The 18,997-nt window shown below is 46.3% G+C and overlaps 1 protein-coding gene across 1 annotated transcript in view; it reads left to right on the forward strand.

The window, feature by feature from the left end:
- The first annotated feature begins 360 nt into the window (after positions 1 to 360).
- The window catches only part of GTSE1 (G2 and S-phase expressed 1), a 28,701-nt gene continuing 10,064 nt past the window's right edge, over positions 361 to 18,997 (forward strand). The window contains exons 1-6 of the mRNA XM_081311431.1: positions 361 to 454; positions 7,342 to 7,396; positions 7,507 to 8,134; positions 10,205 to 10,375; positions 11,289 to 11,403; positions 12,610 to 12,981. Of these exons, the coding sequence (XP_081167557.1) occupies positions 433 to 454; positions 7,342 to 7,396; positions 7,507 to 8,134; positions 10,205 to 10,375; positions 11,289 to 11,403; positions 12,610 to 12,981 (1,363 nt within the window). The 5' untranslated portion in view covers positions 361 to 432. The remainder of the gene's footprint in view (positions 455 to 7,341; positions 7,397 to 7,506; positions 8,135 to 10,204; positions 10,376 to 11,288; positions 11,404 to 12,609; positions 12,982 to 18,997) is intronic.

The following is an 18,997-nucleotide window of genomic DNA, read 5'->3' on the forward strand; positions in this document are numbered from 1 at the left end:
TGCGTCGGGAAGGCCACCCTCCTCCCACGCTGCAGACCACCCCGCCTTCCCGAGCCTTGTCTCCCTAGCCCTTCCCAAGCGCCCCGTAGCTTAAGCGAAATCGGGGGCGGGAACTGGAGGTCCGCAGACTTCCGGGCAGGAGTGTCCGCGCCGCGCGCAGCCAAGCCGGCGCGCGGAGCAGTGCGCGTGCGCGCTAGGCTCACTTCCGGTGCTCGGACTTCAACTCCCAGGGTGCACCGGGCGGCGAGCCTGTTCAAACCGACCAATCGGCGCCCCGCTCCGCCCGGCGCTGCATTTAAACCCTCGGCGGGGCGGCTTCGTTTTCCGCGGCCGGCGAGGGTGAAGCGAGGGTCAGGCGAGGGCGAGAGTCCGTGGGCCCGTGACCCTGTTCACCGCCGCCCTTTCTCCGCAGGCTCCTCCCGGGAAGCCGAGATGGACGCGGCCGGGGAGAAAGGTGAGCCCAGCGCGGCGGTTCCGGGCGCTGGGGGGCCGGCGGGTCGCGCCCCGGCAGCTGCCCATGAAGCAGCGGCCTCGCCCGCCTAGGACCCCGCCGGGCCCGCAGCGCAGACGTATGTGCGGTGACCTGCACGTTTTCTCGTTGGTCGCTGGCCGTCTGTTTCCTAAGACTGGTTAGGACCGCGGGGACCGTGTTAGCCGGGGAGCCTGGCCGCTGCTCTGCTTCCTTGTGCCCTTCTGGTCTGGTGGTTATCAGAGGAGAGAGCAGGACATCCACGGAAGGTCAGCTGCCCCTCAGCAGCCCTCGGGGAAACCCCCGGAGGCCCAGGCTCCCGTAAAATGACATGGTATTTGCATATAACGGAGGTGTGTCCTCCCAGCGCCCCCAGTCATTTCTAGACCACTTAACATGTCCACTACAGCATAAATGCCACCGGTGTCCGTAGTTATCAGTCTGAATTAGGAAATAATGACGAGAAAAAGAAGTCTTCAGGTTCAGGACCGGCTCAATTGGATTCAAGTATTTCCAATCCAAGGTTGGCTGTGTCCACAGATGTGGAAGCCAGGGGATTCAGACGGTGGGCCAGCTGTGAAGGTTATACCCTCTTTTCCTCTTAAAGCATTTTGACATCCTTTTGTCTTTTGTTCCTCAGGACACTCAGGTGAGGCAGGGGCACTAGGTACGACAGTGCCCTCAGCATCACTGTTGTGCGGAACCCTAGAGACTACCTACCAATCATTGTTGCTTCTTCTTGTCTGTTTCCTCTGCACTCGCTCCTTCCTGTTGTGTCCTCCCTTCAAATCAGTCCCTCTGACTACATACTGAACCCCACTGCTCCTCAAGGGCTTCACCCCTTCTTTTGCCCTTCTTCACCTCCATGTTTTTGCCTGTCCATTAGATCACACTCATTATCCACACGCAAATATGTTCCGTTGTCTTCGCATCTTCTCCCCTACCTCTCCACTGCTGTTCCTTGTTCAGAGCCAAGTTCCTTCTCCTTCCATTCCAGCTTCGGTCCACACCCCTCCAGTCAAGTTGCTATTATCAGTTACTAAAATTCCACATTGCCAATTCTTTTGTCATTTTTCTGTGCACATTTAATTAACCAACTTTCTAATGACATCCCACCTCCTTTCCTTCTGGAAACTTCCAAGACTCTCTTGTTTTTCCTCTCCTCCCTGACCTGGTGAATTGGCATCTCTTTGCAGGTTGCTCTTCCTCTGCCATCTTTACAAGCTGATCCCCCTGGACCTGACCTGGGACCTCTCTGTACTTTCTCCCAGGTGGTCACCCCATGGGTTTCTGCCCTGTCTGCTTTGTGGATATGCTCAATTTTAGCTCTCTTCTGGGCTCTGGTCTTGGATAGTCACCTGTTTGGCACCTTCACATGAATTTGTGGCACCTCAAACCTAATGTGCTCCCTCACCACACCCCAGTCTTCACTGGTTCTTGTTCGTCTTTCCCAGCAAAGTAAACGGCCCCTCTGTTTACCCAGCTGTGTAGGCTAAGACCTTCCACACACATTCATCACCAATCACTGTGGTTTCCACCTTAAGAATGTATTTATTTTTATTTTTTTTAGCTGTAAATGAACACAATATCTTTATTTTTATTTTTATGTGGTGCTGAGGCTCGAACCCAGTGCCTCACACATACAAGCGCTCTACTACTGAGCTACAGCCCCAGCCTAAGAATGTATTTCTTTTTAAAAAGAGAGAGAATTTTGATATTTATTTATTTTTTTAGTTCTCGGCGGACACAACATCTGTGTTGGTATGTGGTGCTGAGGATTGAACCCGGGCCGCACACATGCCAGGCGAGCGCGCTACTGCTTGAGCCACATCCCCAGCCCCCCAAGAATGTATTTTGGATCCATTCTCTTTCCACCTCCATTCAGATGCCACTACCCTGTTCTCAACCAACTCATCTCGTCTGCGCCTGTTTGTCCAGTGTTTTAGTCAGCTTTTTCTCTGCTGTGACCAAAACACCAGACAAGAACCACTTAGAGGAGGAAAAGTTTGTTTTGGCTCACAGTTTCAGAGGTTCAGCCCACAGTCAGGTGACTCCAGCTCTGGTCCTGAGGTGAGGCTAAAAAAAGGAGCAGAGGACAACAAGGAAGTAGAGGGCTCCACTGACCAGGGTGGAAATACAGCCCCCCCCGCCGTCACGCCCCCAGTGACCCACCTCTCCAGCTGCACCCTGCCTACCTACAGCTAACACCCAGCTAATCCTTAACTGGGGCTTAATCTGTGGACTAGGTTACAGCTCTCAGGACCCAATCATTTCACTTCTGAGAATTCTTGCGTTGTCTCACATGAACTTTTGGGGGAGAGCTCGTCTAAATCATAACAGCTAGTTTGTGCATTTGTAATTGCGGCTTTGTTTCTGACACACTGTACATGCAGCCAGGGAACCTTATGCTTTAAAACACAAGTTAGATTATAACACTCTCTGAAAACACTTCATAGCCTTATGTTGCACTTGAATAAAACGAAGGCCCTGTGCCTGGCTGCAGGCCCCCGGGATCTGACCTGCTTACCTTCTACTCTTCAGCATTGCTGCAGCCACTGACCTCTGACCAGTTCCTCAAACACTTTATTTAATTTCCTTAGAGTGTCCCCTCTGTGTGTTATCCTCTCACTGTGCTGCCTGGTGCATGCTGGAGGGCCGATACCGTGTGTCCTGAATCTGCCTGGCACCTGGTGGATGACGTGGCTTGTCGGAGCTCCTGAGTCTGCAGAGTTTTTGAGTCAGGCAGCCCAGGCCGGAAGAGGCTGGCTTCTAGCCCACCATACTTTTTTCCACAGTAGACAGTAGAGTGTTTCTGGAAGTGACCTATAAAATCGATTTCCTAAGTTGAGATTGTAAAAAGTGAAATAGAGCCGTTCACCTCCTTGCCTTTTCCAAAAGTCATTGGTGTTATCAATGTCTTGTACCCACTGCTAGAGACACTTTGTGCAAATGCCAGCCTATATGTAGACAGTGCCAGTATATTCTCGTGGAGCACATGGAACCCTGTCCTGCGTCTTGTTTTTCACACTTAATTTATCTTGATGATTGTTGTGTCAGTGTAAAAGGCATGTTGTTATTTTTTTTGTACCTATGCAGTGTTCCATCGCAGGAATGAATTGCAATTTGATTCATCTGCTAGGTGAACACTGAGTCTATGCTTATTGTCTTGCTGTTACAAATGAGTACATTCACAGAAGTGGGCTTGCTGGGTCCAAGGGCATTGCAGTTTTACTGTGACACTTCTGCCAGGTGGCCCTCCACAAAGCTGCGGCAAACTTTGCCTTGCACAAAGCGTCTAGGAATTGTCTCTTTCCGTGCAGTTTTGCCTACAGTCCATCAAACTTTTTGCTTTTTGCCAGTCTAACAGGTGAAAAGTCAAGCCTTAGGGAAGGTTTCTTTTCCAGTTTCTTTTGAGTGAGACTGAACTTTTTGTTGTATTTAAGAACATTTTTATTCATTTTCTGTGAAATTTGTTTCCATTTTTCCATTAGGTTGTTAGTTGTATTCTTAGCAATTTGTAGGTATTCTTATAAATTAACCCTTTGTGAGATAAGTTGCAAATAGCTTTGTTTCTGCTTCTTGTTCCTTTTAACTTTGCTCATGGTGATTTTTGCCATTTTGAGATTTTATAGATTTTTATATATTTGAAAATCAATTTTTTTATGTTAAGGCTTATGGTTTGGTGTCATAGTTAGGCCTTAGTACTCCAAGATTAAAAAGCAATTTCCTCTTGCTCCTTTAAGGCTTCTTTTTTAAATTTTCAATTGGTTTTTGATTTATTTGGAATTTGTCCTGATATGTTATGATATATGGATCAAACTTTCTGCCCATTATGTCTCCTAACTGTTCATTGTGTGTGTGAATGATATTGATTGCCATGTAAGAATTTTGTCCTTGGGAGTGTTCTTTTATCCTTTTACTATTTATAATAGCTTTCAGTTGATTTTCTGAGTCTATAACTGTAGCATTGGTGCACCCTCAAACTTTGTCTCCATGTTCTTTCCTTTATCTGTTTATATTGGTCAGTGTGTCCAGAACATTAAGAATTGTGGGGTCTGGCAACACTGCCTCGTGCCTGGCTTTAATGGGCTTGTTTCTGTGGCTTTCTGTTAAGCCTAATGCTGGCTTGTGTGCTGATTTACATGTAGATGGTAGCCACTGGTACAGTTCGTTAATATTTCTGTGGATTTGGGGGGGGTATGTGATGAAATAATACCTCTTACCCACTTGAAGTTTAGATTTGGCTTAGGTGACTTGCTTGGCCAGTGAAATGGGAACGTGGTGTTGTGTGTCCCTTCTGGGTAAATGTCCTTAAGAACCAGCTTGGAATTTGTTCTTTCCTCTTCTCCCTGTCATGGAAACCAACTGTGGTCCTGATGTTGGAGGCTCAGTCAGCCCAGGGTCTGAAGTGGGGAGGCCATGGAGCAGGGTCCATCCTACCCTTAGCAGACATAGTCTGAGTGAGAAATATGTCTTTATTGTTCAGCCAGTTGAGCTTGGGGATTCTTTGGGGATTCTTTGTTATATCAGCAGTTAACCTATTCCAGCTGATAAGGTACATTTGCTATTGCCTTAGAAGGAATACTTTTTTTTATTAATTTTTTTTTCATTGATGATGGACCTTTATTTATATGTGGTGCTGAGAATCGAACCCAGTACCTTACATTTGCTAGGCAAGCGCTCTACCACTGAGCCACAACCCCAGTCCAGAAGGAATACTTTTGATTTTATCCCATTGAACCTAATTTTAGCTTTTGGGTTGAGATGACAATTTCCTTGTATGATTAAATACATCTATTACTTTTTATTAAGACCCTTTAAGAGTATATGTTGCATTTTAGCATATGCCTCTTCAAAGTATATGCTTACTCTGTAGTTCTAGTAATATAATGGTTATATTGCAACATTGTGTTGAATTAAACCATGTTACCCTCCTGAAATGAAATGAGTTTGGTCAAGTAAAGCATTATTAGTCTTTAATGTGCTGCTGGATTCTCCTGCTATTGTTCCTGTTGAGGACCATTTTTGTTGACACAGTAAGACTGGTCTCCAGCTACCTTTATTGAGCAAACTTCACAGTTGTTGTTGTTTTTGTTTTAGTATTTTTAATTGTGGATGGACACAGCACACTTATTTATTTATTTATTTATTTTATGTGGTGCTGAGGATCGAGCCCAGTGCCTCATGTGCTAGGCAAGTGCTCTGCCCCAGCCCCCTTCACAGGTTTTTTGGTATCACTGTGCCTGCTTTACAGAAGCAGGTTACCAGATTTATTTCATTGTCTTCTGGAGCAATGTAAATAGTATTGGAGTTAGATGCTCTTACAGAGCTTTGATAGAATTATCCTGTGAAACCAGCTGGGGTTGTTTTTTGTTTTTTTTCCTTAGGATAGTCCTGTAATATGTTTCTCCAGTTATTTTATGATAATTGAACTACTAGGATTTACTTTCTTTCTTCTGGACTCAGTTTATAAATCATGTTGGATAAGTATAATAGAAAACCAAATATTTTCCTGGAAAATGATCTGCTTCAGCCATGTTCATAGGCATAGTGCCAGAAGCTGACCAAACCAGCCTATGAACCTTTTCACTTCTCTCTGGTGGCCATTGCTCTTTAAGTTCCTTTATGCTTTGGTGCTGGAGATTGAACCCCGGGCCTCATAGGAGCTAAGATTTTGCTCTACCACTGGCCTACACCCCCAGCCTGTCTATATTTTTCCTTGATTAGATAATTAGGACTGTTTAACTAAGATTTAAGTAGGATGCCAGTGTATTTTCAGATTCTCGGGGTTTTTATTAAATATGCTGCATTGTTTATTAAGATTAAATAAGACGTCTGTGAAAATGCTGCATATTTAATTACTGAAGTAGCAGTTCAGTGCATTTCAGTAACTGTTTGCTAAACATCCAGGCCCTTAGCTGGACATTGGGGAATTTGGGCACATAAGACATTTGTTGTCTTGGAGGAGCTCTGAGCCCTGCTGGGGCCAGAGAGAGCCCAAATGCCCAGCTAGTGCAGCCAGAGGTGGGGGTCAGGTGCAAGGGCTATGGGAGCTGTGGCATGGGGGCTGGAGGTGGGGAGCAGTGCCCCAGCTGAGGGACCCACTGACCAGAGCCTGGGGTCTGTTAGAGGGAGCTGGGTGAAGGACAGGGCCAGTGGAGGCTGTGATGGCAGTATGGGCAGTTCTGGAAGGACTCCGAGGAGTGATGGTGTCAACAAGTACTTTTTGAGTCTCTACTCTGCATTTCAATTGTATTTGAATTCATTGTTGAAAGGTGAATGGGTATTTTGTGGTTTATAAGAGGTGAATTTAGCCATCTGTAATCCAGCAACTCAGGAGACTGAGGCAGGATTGCAAGTTCAAAACCAGTCTCAGCAACTTAGTGAAGCCCTAAGCAACTTAGTGAGACACTGTCTCAAAACAAATAACAAGTAATAATAATAAAAAGGACTGGGAATGTAGCTCAGTGGTTAAGCACCCCTGGGTTGAATCCCTGGTACTAAAAAAAAAAAAAAAAAAAAAAGGGAGGGGGAATTTAATTCTAAGGGAGCTGAGACTGGTGGTTCTATACCTGAAAATGACTTAGCTCATCTTGAAAAGCCAGCTGAATGATTTGGTGAATGCATTTTTAGATTATATCACAAAAACAAGGCTTTGTGCTTTTGGGGTGGTTTAGCAAACCCAGAATTGCTGGTGCAATTTAAAAAAGAAAATGGAAAAAATAAGCTCCCTATGAAAATACCACTAAATTAAAATAGCAATAGGTTATACTTGGGGGGTGAAATTTCCTCATGGCCCTCATAGCTATAGAGATTGGTAATATTTTCCTGTTTCACCTCAATCCTAAAATAATTCAACATTGTTCCCCCAGGTATTCTTTTGGCCGATGAAAAATTCGACTTCGACCTCTCATTGTCTTCTTCAAGGTAAACAAATGAGTTTTCTTCCCTTGCTGGGGACCCAACCACATTGAGTAAAGTCTTTGATTTGAGTGTCAGTGTTGTGAATGATTAATAGTCCTTTTCTTTAAAAATAGTGCAAATGAAGATGATGAAGTCTTTTTTGGGCCTGTTGGGCATAGAGAAAGATGTATCGCTGCCAGCTTGGAATTAAATCATCAGATTGCCCAACAGCCTCCCTTGCCAGCATCTGATGGTCCCTGCACCTTGAGCCCCCTCTCGGCCGAGAAATTCGTGGAAGTGTACAGAGAGGCTCGCCTGCTGGCTCTGCAGCTGGAGAGCCACAGCCGAGAAGAAGGGGTCCCAGCTGCAGGGGCCGGGAGCTCCTGGAGCCAGGGTGTGGAGAAGTTCATCCAGGAATCAAAACTAAAAATGAAACTCTTTGAGAAAGAAGAGGAAATGGAGAAGAGCCCCAAGTCACTTAAAAGAGAGACATACTACCTGTCAGACAGCCCCTTTCAGGGGCTGCCACCCTCGGGGGAGCCCCTGCTCCCAGCCTCCTCTCTGGCCCTGCCCAGCACCTCTGCCCGTGTGGGCCCTGTCCTGACACAGGGACTGCCCTCCTCCTCTTGTCCTCTGCCAGGGGAACCAGGTGCTGTCCGCCCCCCGGATCAGGGAGTGCCTCCAAAGAGGGTTGCCAGCAAGCTGCAGCTGCCTCGAGCTTCACTTGTGAGAGGACGGCCCCTTCCCTCTGCATTAGAGAAGGTAGACAAAACCACATGGCACGGCGGCTTTCCCTGGGGACCCAGGCACTCCTTGCTTCTCAGCCTCCCACCCCACCCTGCATGGAGACCTGGAGGCGCAAGATCTCAGGTCCAGAGTGTGGGGTGGGAAGACAGTAGTAGTGGGACACGGAATGCTTGGGAATACGCCCTCAGAGTGCCTTTCACACTGGCTTCTGTCACAGCACTGGGTGTCCCACCACCAGGATGCATGTGTCTTAACAGGTACCCTCTTCCAGAAGTTCCCTCCTCGGGTGGCCACTGGGCATGCTCCTTGGCTGTGACTTGGTGGCCACTGGGTATGCTGCTTGGCTGTGACTTAGTAGCCACATGCTCCTTGGCTGTGACTTAGCTTTACGCTGTTTTCCACTTGGGCACTGAGTGGGGAAGAGCTGTCCTGGGAAATGGTAGTTGACGGATATGCCACTGGGGTACGTTCAGCTAACTCTGGGGAACTGAGGGTCTGGGAGGCTTGTAGAGGGATGGCCAGGAGAAGGGTATGCCAGATGGAGACCACAGCCTGCTTTCTGGCCTGTCTGATCCACCTCTTGCTCCTCCTGTGGAGGAGAGGTCAGAGACTTGGCAGGGCAGGTTATTGAGGGCTTGCTGCTCTTCCCAGCGCTGCCCTGCCATGGGCAGCAGTGATAGGGAATGACACTGTGGGCTGCTTTAGGGTTAGGTGAGTGCAGAACCCACTGTGAGGACCTGCCTAGAAATGCCCTTTCCCGTTCTTAAACCCATCCTCTGACTTCCTGACCATGATCAGAGACCTGACCTTAGGGGTTTGTGAGTATAGCACAGATGGACATAGGGCAGGATTTGTGGGTCTAGACACGTGTATTCAGAGCAGAGATTCACAGCAGCATTATTATAATGGCCAAAAAACTGAGCCAACCCCAAGTCCATCAACTGACAGTGGATAAATGATGTATATTCAGACAGTGGAATTCTTTTGGCAATAAAAAGGTGTACTGCTGGGCACAGTGGCACACGCCTGTAATCCCAGCAGCCTGGGAGGCTGAGGCAGGAGGATTGCAAATTCAAAGCCAGGCTCAGCAATTTAGCCAGGCCCCAAGCAATTTAGTGAGAACTGTCTGAAAATAAAAAACATAAAAGGGGCTGGGGATGTGGCTCAGTGGTTAAGCATGCTAGGTTTAATCCCCAGTAAACAAACAAAAAAAAAGTTGCAGTACTATACATGCCTTTATATAGATGACTTTTGAATACGTGTTTAGTGAAAGAAGCCAGGTGCAGAAGGTCATATATGTTTGACCATTTGATGAAATGACCATCAGGAGCACATTATAGCAGAAGCCAGTGGGTGGTGGTTGCCCCAGACTGGCGAGGCTAAGAGACTGGATAGTGGCTGCTAATACATATGGGTTTCTTTTAGGGGAATATGTTCTAAAACAAGCTTACGTTGATGGTTGTAGAGAATTTCAAACATGAAAATCCACCGAGTGTAGACTTTATAATGGTGGTTTTGTTATGTGAAGTGTAACTTGGGTGTTTAGATGCTGCACCCTTGTGACTGTGAGCATCTGCCGCTCCTGGCTTATTAATCTCCTTGCTGTTTATGTGAGCTTGGAGCAGTTGAATGCCCTTGTCCCTAAGTATGTTGGGAATTTATTTTTTGATATCTGGTCCGAGGAAGTGGCTTCCTGCACTAGAATGAGATTTATTGAAGTTGGGTAGCTTTTCTGGTAGAGGTGAACTTCATCATAAGCTTTGATGTGCAGCATTTTAGAATCTGCATAGCTGGAGCCAGTTTATTGTCCTTAAGTGAGGACCCAACTGAGGAATGGCTCTGGCAGATCTCCTCTCTCTGGGGTTACTTCATGCTGTTTTTGACAAGAAGGCCATGTCATCGTCAGTGTGTGCAGAGTCATTTGGTGGAGGACGTGAACCTCACCCCTTTGCGCCAGCTGATGAATTGAGGAGCATGATGGATCTGGGGAGGAGGGGCAGGGTCTGGGGGTCACTTGAGAAGCCTCAACATCTCTGGATCTTGTTGAGGATGCCTAGTTCTCCTATTTCAAATTAAAAATTTCAGCCCAAGACAGAGAGACCAGCTAGTCCTTCCAGGGTGAAACTCCTAAATGAAAAGCAGCCTCACCGGGATGTGCTCCTGGACAAGCCCAGCTTGGCTCTGGATGCTGTCAGCCTTCCAGCTCACGGAAGCCACCTGGGCCAAGGCAAGCGATCACTCCCCGTTCCTAGTAAGGTGAGTCGGCCAGGGCCACAGGGGCTGTAACGTGCCATACATGGGAACAGGGTGGCAACTTTGTTTATTAGGGGTGTGATTTTTGATTAAAGTCAAATTAGGAAAGTTGAAAACATTGTCCACTAGAGGCAGCTTGGTGAAAAAGTCTTGTGTGCTGGGGAAGGTCCATCTCAGTAATGGTGGGATGCCCCCTGTCTCCCTTGCGAGGCCCCTGCAGAGGACGTGGTGAGATGTTTTGAGCTGCAGCTCTCCAAAGGCATGGAGACTCCCACCTTTTGCCATTTATTTTCTGGTATTGATCAGACAGCCATCCATGTGTCAAGATCACTGGTGTTCCCTCTTAAAGTGCCACAAATTGGGCCAACAACAGCCAATTTGGGGTATGAGGTGGAGCCCACAAATCTACGTTTCAGTTAGTTTCCTCACATGTTCCTCAAGCGAAGGTTTGAAGACTGCAGTTGGAGAAGCACAGCGGCCTCCATGTCCTTGGTCCCCACTCGTGTGCGTGCACTAGCTGCACAGTGAGCACACTCAGGACAAAAGCTGCATCTGTGCTGGACACGTGCTGGCGTTTCCTCTTGTCATGGTCCCCTAAACAATGCAGTGTCACCATTGTTCACTTCACATTAGGCACTGTAAGTCACCTGGAGGTGGCTTAAAGGTAAGGAGACATGTGTAGGTTATGTGCAAATACTATGCTACTTTATATAAGGAACTTGAACATCTGTGGGTTTTGGTATTTGCAGGGTCCTGGGGATGATCCTCCATGGATACCATTACCAAATTAAAGATGATAATCATTAAAGTGTTACAAATTATTTTAAAAGCCTACTTTGGCAGAAGTAAGTATGGATGGATAATGAAATCTTTGCTGATTCTGTTCTTTAACATTTTGTCTCTGTGGGGGCTAAAGAAGACACTATTAAAGCTACCTGGCTATACTGGCAGTCTTACAAGGAAGTCCTCTTCTTCAGGGTCTGTTTCCAGCAGGACATCCAGTGTGTGTGCATCTCCAGCAGCAGGTAAAGGTGAGCAGCCGGCGGCCCATGCTCAGACCCACTAGCCAGATGAGGCGTGGACAGCCAGCCACCCCCTGTCCATTAGGCTGAGACTGTTTTTGTGTCCTGGCTCAACAGGAGGCTGTGGAGGGCTTGCTCTGGGCTGTGGCTAGGCTAGCGGGGAAGACAGCTCCATCCCTGCCCTGGGGTGCTTCCCTCCAGTAAGGAGATGGGTGGCTCTTGAAACGTGCACGTTTCAATGCTGAGATGCAGAAGGGTGCTTGTTCCAGCCTCGTGTTCAAGTAGTCAGACACCCATGTTAAGACATGACTGTCCTGTCATTTGGGGCAGGTGTCCCCTGTGATTTCTTCACGGATTTGAATCCCTCCTGTCACACTGTTCACATTCAGGCTCCCTGTTTATCTTGCTGAGCCAAGGCTGCCATCTAGTGGTAAAGGGCAGAATTACTTGTAGGCGGCAGGAAAAGCATCTTTTTTCTGCTCTTGAGAACTAAATCCTTTTCATGTTATATTTGCAGTGTAGAATCTGGCCAGAGTCCACTGAGGGTTTTGTTCATGAGACATGAAAAGTATGATCTCTTGAGTCAGAGCAATCGTGTTTAGAATCTGGACCCTGCCATTCGGTGATTACAAGAAAATTGACAAACACATGGGCACACCTGTAATCCCAGCTAATCAGGAGGTTGAGACAGAAGGATCGAAAATTTGAGGCCAGCCTCAGAAAATTAGTAAGACCTTGTCTCAAAAAAATTAAAAGGGCTGGGGGTGTAGCTGAGTGTGGAGTACTTATGTGAGGTTCTGGATTCAATCCCCAGCACTGTCCAAACAAAGTCAGTAGAGACGCGTCCTGACTTTTACAACCAAGGTGACTGGGAAGTACCCTGCTAGGTGCCTGGCTCTTCTGTGGCACATGTACACTTTCTGAAAACAGAAGCCCTTGGCCACTATGCAAGGTGTTTTGAGCTGTATCTTGCTCCACTGATTCCCTCACCAGCACCACTATTCTGTTGAGACATGGTGAAAGGTCAAAAGTTGGACCAACAGCAGCCATCTCGGGGTGTGAGTTACGGCCCCCAAATCTACATGTGTTCCTCATACAGAGGTGTGAGGGCTACACTTTAAAAAGTGCAGTTGGCCTTCCAGGAATGGGCTTTGGGTACATTTATCGTGCTTATTAAACAATGTGATGTTCCCGTGTCTCCTCTTGCACCTGAAGCAGGTGAACTTGCAGGTGATCCCGGCAGCAGCTCCCGGCCTCTGCCAAGCACTGGCAAGCCAGCCAGAATGGCACTGGCCATGCCGTGCCCATCTTTGCCAACAGCCCCCACAGGGGCATCCTGCAGGCCAGCAAGGAGGGCCAACACTGCTGAGTCCATGGACGGGCAACCCCGGGCTCCCAGCACAGCACCTCTTGCCCTGCCGCAGACCCCAAGAAGTGGAGGTCCAAGGCTGGACTCTAACTCCATGTCATCCTCTTCTCAACCAAATAAAATTGGAAGTATAAGAAGGCAAGCTTCTTGTTTAAATTCCAAGACGAAGGTCATGCCCAGCCCTTCAAATCCGTCTGAAAGGCCTAAGTTTTCTACTGGTAAGTAATAGATAAAATTTAATGTGTTTTAAAATACTGAAGAACTCCTAAGTTTTGAAACATTATTCTGGATGGTGGCGCTCTTGCTTCCTTGCTCTGTAGCCCTCAGGGAGGGCTCCACCGTCTGCCACTCGCGTTGGCTCAGTGACCTGGCTTGGGGTTCTCTAGCCTTGGTTCTCGTGTGGGACACGCTGTTCCCACAGTTCCTCCTCATGGCATCCTCTGCAGCCTGCGTGGATGTCTGAGCTCCTTCTGTGATGTGTGATGGTGTTGCTTAGATCTCTGGGGGTCTTGGTTTTTCCAACCTTGTTTTCTATTGCTTCAGTCTTGATTGTTTTTGTTTTATTTTTTTGTGGTGCTGGGAATTGAACCCAGGGCCTTGTGCATGCGGGGCAGGTACTCTATCAACTGAGCTATGTCTGCAGCCCCGGATTCCTCCTTTTATTGTGTTCTGCAGGATCTAATCTGCTGTTAAGCTCATCCAGGTCAGTTTTCATTTCCAACGTTAGAGTTTCTCCGGTTCTTGTGATACTTACATTTTCTTTTTCTTTCTTTTTTTTTTTTTGAGAATTATTTTTTAATACTTTTATGTTTTAGTTTTCGGCGGACACAACATATTTGTTGGTATGTGGTGCTGAGGATCGAACGCGGGCCACATGCATGCCAGGCGAGCGCGCTACTGCTTAAGCCACATCCCCAGCCCTTACATTTTCCTTTAACTCCTTGAATGTATTTAAAATGGTTGTTTTGAAATCTTTCTTCTTATCCCGTCTTCCCTATCGTTTGGGGGTCTGTCCCACAGACCTTTCTCCTGGTGATGGTCTCATTTTTCATGGCTCATGTCATCAGTTGTACGTCTTTGAGGAGCTGAGCTTCGGCTTGGCAGCAGTGAATGTGCAGACTAACCTGATCCCCCTCCCAGGCTTCCTTTGAGGCCCTTCTGGGGCGGGTCTGGAAAGGCGCTGGTGCCTGCAGTGGTCCAGTGGCCTAGCCATGGCCTCTGCTGATGTACCATGCTCTGCTGGCTCCACCCTTAGCTCCCAGTGGGGCACCCGCCCTGCCCTGTGACTCTAGAGTTCTCTGTAGCTCCCTCCTCTCCAGCCCTTTGCCCCTCAAATCCCAGCACCTTAGCCTTCCCAGAGCTCCAGTCACTGTTCCTCCAACAGCAAGGCTACCCTGTCTTCTGGGTCCTGCCCACCAGGTGCCTCCAGCAGGGCTGGTGAATGGACCTCTCTGTTCTGCCCGGGGGCACTGGCTGGCTCCAGGCACTAGCAGCATCGTTTTGCCAGGAGTTGAGCCTTTAGCAGTTGCTAAAGGCACAGTCCAGAAGGAAGATGGTAACAAGAGCACAGCAAGTCCAGTCTGCACCGGGGCTTGAACCAGAACGGAGGCGACCAGGTCAGCCCTCCCGGATCAGGGAACTGACTGTCTTGCCATCTGTGGTCAGGCCTCAGTTTCCAGGTCCAACACAAAGCATTAACTGTAACAGACATTTTCTTATTTAGCCCATAAATAACAGAGAGATTCAACTAGGATGGGGCTGAACTGAGAGAATGTTGTAAAGAGGGCTGCGGGTGCAACAAAAAGTCGTGCAGGGGATACTGTCAGAGTTACCAGGTGGACAGAGGGCTCCTCGGGTAGGTCCTGTCAAGTTGCCAGCAGTGGCTATAGAATATGAGATTTTAACTACATCGTTGTCCTGACAAGTGAGAAAGAGCTGAGCATAAATAACAAATAACAAGGGCAAGCATCTTATTTTGTCTAATTTTGATATGAGTTGAACTGTGACATCAGTTTCTGGCCCAGAGTATGGCCTGAATGTCTCTGGTTGTGGCCCCAGCAGTTTGGCACTTTCTGAGCTGCCCGCATATCAGGCCTGGGCTCGTCCTTAGAATTCACAGCAGGTTGTCCAGCTTCTGCTCATGGGGCTGTGGGAAAAGTTCAGTCCTATTCTTAGTGACTCCAGGAGAAAACTGGATCAGAGGAACCTAGAAGAATTCAGGACCCAGTCTGGTCTCCAGGTAGACAGAAGCCTGAGGACAATGAGCAGAGCCTGTTCCATAACAGGCGTGCTGTAGTTTTTCTTTAGAAACATAATTTTTCTCTCTAGAGTAATACTTTTTTTTTTTTTTAACTAAAGATAACAGAAAAAAACAATTTCTTTGCAAAAGGAGTTTAGTTCTGGCTCTGCTGTTTCCTGTGGCCAGAAGAGTGGTTTACTATACAGTAATCTCAGAGTTAGAGATTTCTTGAGCCTAGAAGGCAAACCAAGGCAGACACTAGATCTTCACCTGTGTCACACCATCTCTTGTGTCCCGAGACTCCAGAGCCTGCCAGGAAGTGACAGTTCACTCTCGCTCATGCAAGGTTGCAGACCCTGACTCCAGGCATACCATGGGTATTTTCACATGTGCCAGCATCCCCCAGGATGTCCTGTGATGGAGCAAATCCTTCCTGAACTTGTGCAAATAACCATTTGCCTTAAAATATGAATAGTGTTTGAATTTGGGAGGAATCGAGTAGGGAGAAAAAGAGTACATAATCATCCCAACTTTGTTAACAAACGTTTATTTTATCAAAACTAGATAGCTTGAGAAGTTGTTTCTTTAAATCTAGAAAATAAAAACATTTAGGTAAAAATCCAACAAGATGTCAAGTAAATGACAGGTAAAGCCGGAGACTCAGTTCGTGCCGACTCAAGCAGTTAGCTCCTATTCTGTCTCGTCCTCCTGAGCAGTTTCATGAACTATCACTCCCTTTTTTAGGGTTCTGGGAATTTCTGTGTAGTCTGTTGACCTTACAGTTACCAAAAACCTCTTTTCAAGAGAACTTGTCACTGTTCCATGGATGTGATGGCAAATGCTTTTAGAGAAGAATCAAAACTGTGGCTGACACAAGACACACCTCTGAGGAGAGTTTGGCATTCCATGGGGAGATTCAGTTACTGAAGTGGCGCTGTCACACCAGTCACACAGCCTTACAATCCAAGTAAAGAAGGCTCACGATCGCTTGATTATTTGATGGTGCTTCCCATACAATCCTACATACCAGGAACCCCCAGCTAGTTCATTACATCTGCAAAATCAGAGAGAACGGTTGAGGATCTCAAGGGGTCCAGCTGGAAAACCAAAGTAAAAAAGATTTAATTTAGGACTTTGATCCCAGGAAATATGCCAAAAATGTCAAAATAAGATTACAGATCATTTAACCAGGATGATTTAGCTAGTTATAAAGTGATCACATTATAAACAAAGTGATCAAAGAACTGAAAAGGAAATAGATGTTAAAAAGAAAAACAAAAAAAATTTATCCTGTTAATGACTGTTTCCCTAAGTAACCAAAACTAAGGCATAAGAAATCACCTGGACACAGCAAGTCTTTGCTTCCTGGGCCAGCTTCCAAAGGGTCAAGAGAAGCCCTGTGTGGCAGTTGCTCCTGAGGGGAGGCCGGTCACACAACGAGGAATCCAGCTGACGGGCCCAGTCAGTGTGATTAGCTGTGCAGAGGCGTCCAGGGGCAGAGGCAGGCCTCATGCTGAAGGAGCTGTGTACAGGGACAGCAGCCTCTGGGGAACAGAAGCAGCACCTGAGATTTTCTGTTTTCATGGAGCACTTCAGATACATCAAGAAGAGCCTTGAGTGGAAAATCCCATTGTTCTAGGCCTAGACAAGCATTTTAGGTCAGGCCACAGAGCAGGGTCAGAATTGGCAGGCAGCTTGTGGGGCTGACTGGAGTCCTCGGAATGCCCCAGTTATATGGAAGCCAGGGAGGAGAAGCTGCCGGGCAGACCACAGCGCCAGAGTCAAAAGCTGTAAGTTCTGACTGCGAGCAGATGACTATTTCAAGAAAAACGTGCTGCTTTAGAGATGCAGAATTGTTAGATTCTGGTCTTACATCAGTGTGTTTATGCTCAGTTTTTGGAAAAACTTACACATGGCTTTCTTTGAATTCTAGCCAACTTGGTCCCACAGAGATCCCCTAAGATTGGCTCTTCACAGACCTTCCACGACCTGCCTTTATGAACTGCTTCAATGTATCCTGTCCTGCCTTTGTACTCCCTTCCTTCTGGAACAATCCAATGCTACTTTAGGGACAAAAATCTTATCCTGTCTCACAAATTCTTCCTCATACACCTAACATTCCATTTCTTGTCACTTTCCTTACCTTTTTCTTCATAAGTTCTCATCTTCTACTTCCTAGTTCCTTTCTACCTTGTTCTTATTTCCTTTCTAAAATTTATATTTTGGAACAATCCTTTAAAATATCTCCAGATTTAGATAAAAAAATTACTCCTTATAAAAAAATGTATATTTTTTGTAGTTTTATTGAAAACATTTTAATTTCCTCATGTGCTTTGCATATAGAATTCCATATGTTAATTAGAATTTTCAAGTCCTAGTGACCTTAATCTCTAGAGAATCTCAGGAGGACATCTGTCTTTAACTGCTCGCCATAGGCGAATGGCTTATGAGAACATGCTTGGTCACTTCTGGAAACACGGGCTTTGTCCTAGAAAAAAGATTTTAAATGTGGAATAGGACCTTCTTATAAATAGATACAAATGCATAAATTATTTTTATATGGAATTTAAGAAACCAAAGTTGAATTTACATTTAGCAGTTGATGTTTCTATATTTTAGCTTACTTAGAAATGACTCAGATGTTTTGTAAATATGTTACTCAATTTAATATTAAGACTTACATCAAATTTCACTTATAAACACTAAACCAATTATATTCACCTAATTTATTTTTTAATAATTATACCTAGATTACTCATAAAACCTACGTTATTAGACAAACGGAGTCATTATTTCCTCCTTAAAACAATAACAAGTCGCCCCCCTGACAGACAGGATGCGCGGGCTCTGCCTTGCACTTCCCTCTGCATGTTGGTTCTCAGTCAGACGTGGACTCCAAGGATCCTGAGCATCTGACGGATCAGCAGACCCTGCCTGCCAGCAGCCAGACAGGAGCGAGCCCAGGGTTCTGAGGATACCCTCGTTTCTATTTACCAGCAAACTTTAAACCAACTTGTATTTGAAAGGTTGACTGTGGTCCTGTGGAGCAGAAGACATCGGGTTCATTCCTCCAGCAGTGAATTCATGTGAGCCACCTGGCTGGAATTCCTCCAGGATTTCACCATGCAGAAACCACGGGCCACTTGCACACGTGTGGAGCAAGAGCATACAGGAGCAAGAGCTTATCCTCCCAGTTTAGAATTTGAGTCATGACAGGAAAATACAGTAAATATCTAAGTATAAAGTATTATAAATATGTAAGTGGAAAATATAAAAATATAGTAAACGCACCACTTTGTGAAAAGACATTTGAATCAATTATATTTCTAACAAATTGGGACAAGTGAAGGTCACCCGCTCAGTGGCTAAAGGAGTTTCTGTTGGCCAGGAAGGCGCAGGCCAGATCTTGGTAACAGAGTCCCCAGGGCAGCATGATTTTAGAAAGGTCCTCCCTTTTCTCTGGTCAGCTTTTGTTTAGAGGGGGACACCCGGGTGCTGACGCTTGGCTTGGGGTGGCTGCAGTAACAACCTCCAGGCAGCCTTAAATGGAGGGACACCTCCTCTTGCTGGCCAGTCTGCTCTGCTGGACTACTGGAAGCCAGTGAGAAGAATTTCAAAAAATTGTTCTTAGAAGATTATTTGTAACTTTTTGGTTTTTTCCTGGCTGGTGTGGTAGACAAAACAATTTTTATGCTGGACATAGCTTAAGGTGTTGACCAAGTCATTAGGTTGGTTTAAAAAGGGCAGAACTTTTCCTAAACCATCATCAGCCACATTTTCATTTCAAAAAGGAATGGTTCTTAGTGTGTGGGTTGCCACAGAGCTGCCACAAATGACAAGACCATTGATTTGAAGATTTGTTTTGTTTTAGTTTTGTCTTGCTATCTCAGCTGAAATATTCTGAGAAAACTGCTAAGCAGGCCTTGTCCTGGCTTCATTTCAGTTTTCTTCATCGTAATATAAGTGAGAAAGTCAGCAGATTCAAAATAGGTGAA

The sequence above is a fragment of the Spermophilus citellus genome, assembly GCF_964194105.1.
Source record: "Spermophilus citellus genome assembly, chromosome: 10".
Classification (NCBI taxonomy): domain Eukaryota; kingdom Metazoa; phylum Chordata; class Mammalia; order Rodentia; family Sciuridae; genus Spermophilus; species Spermophilus citellus.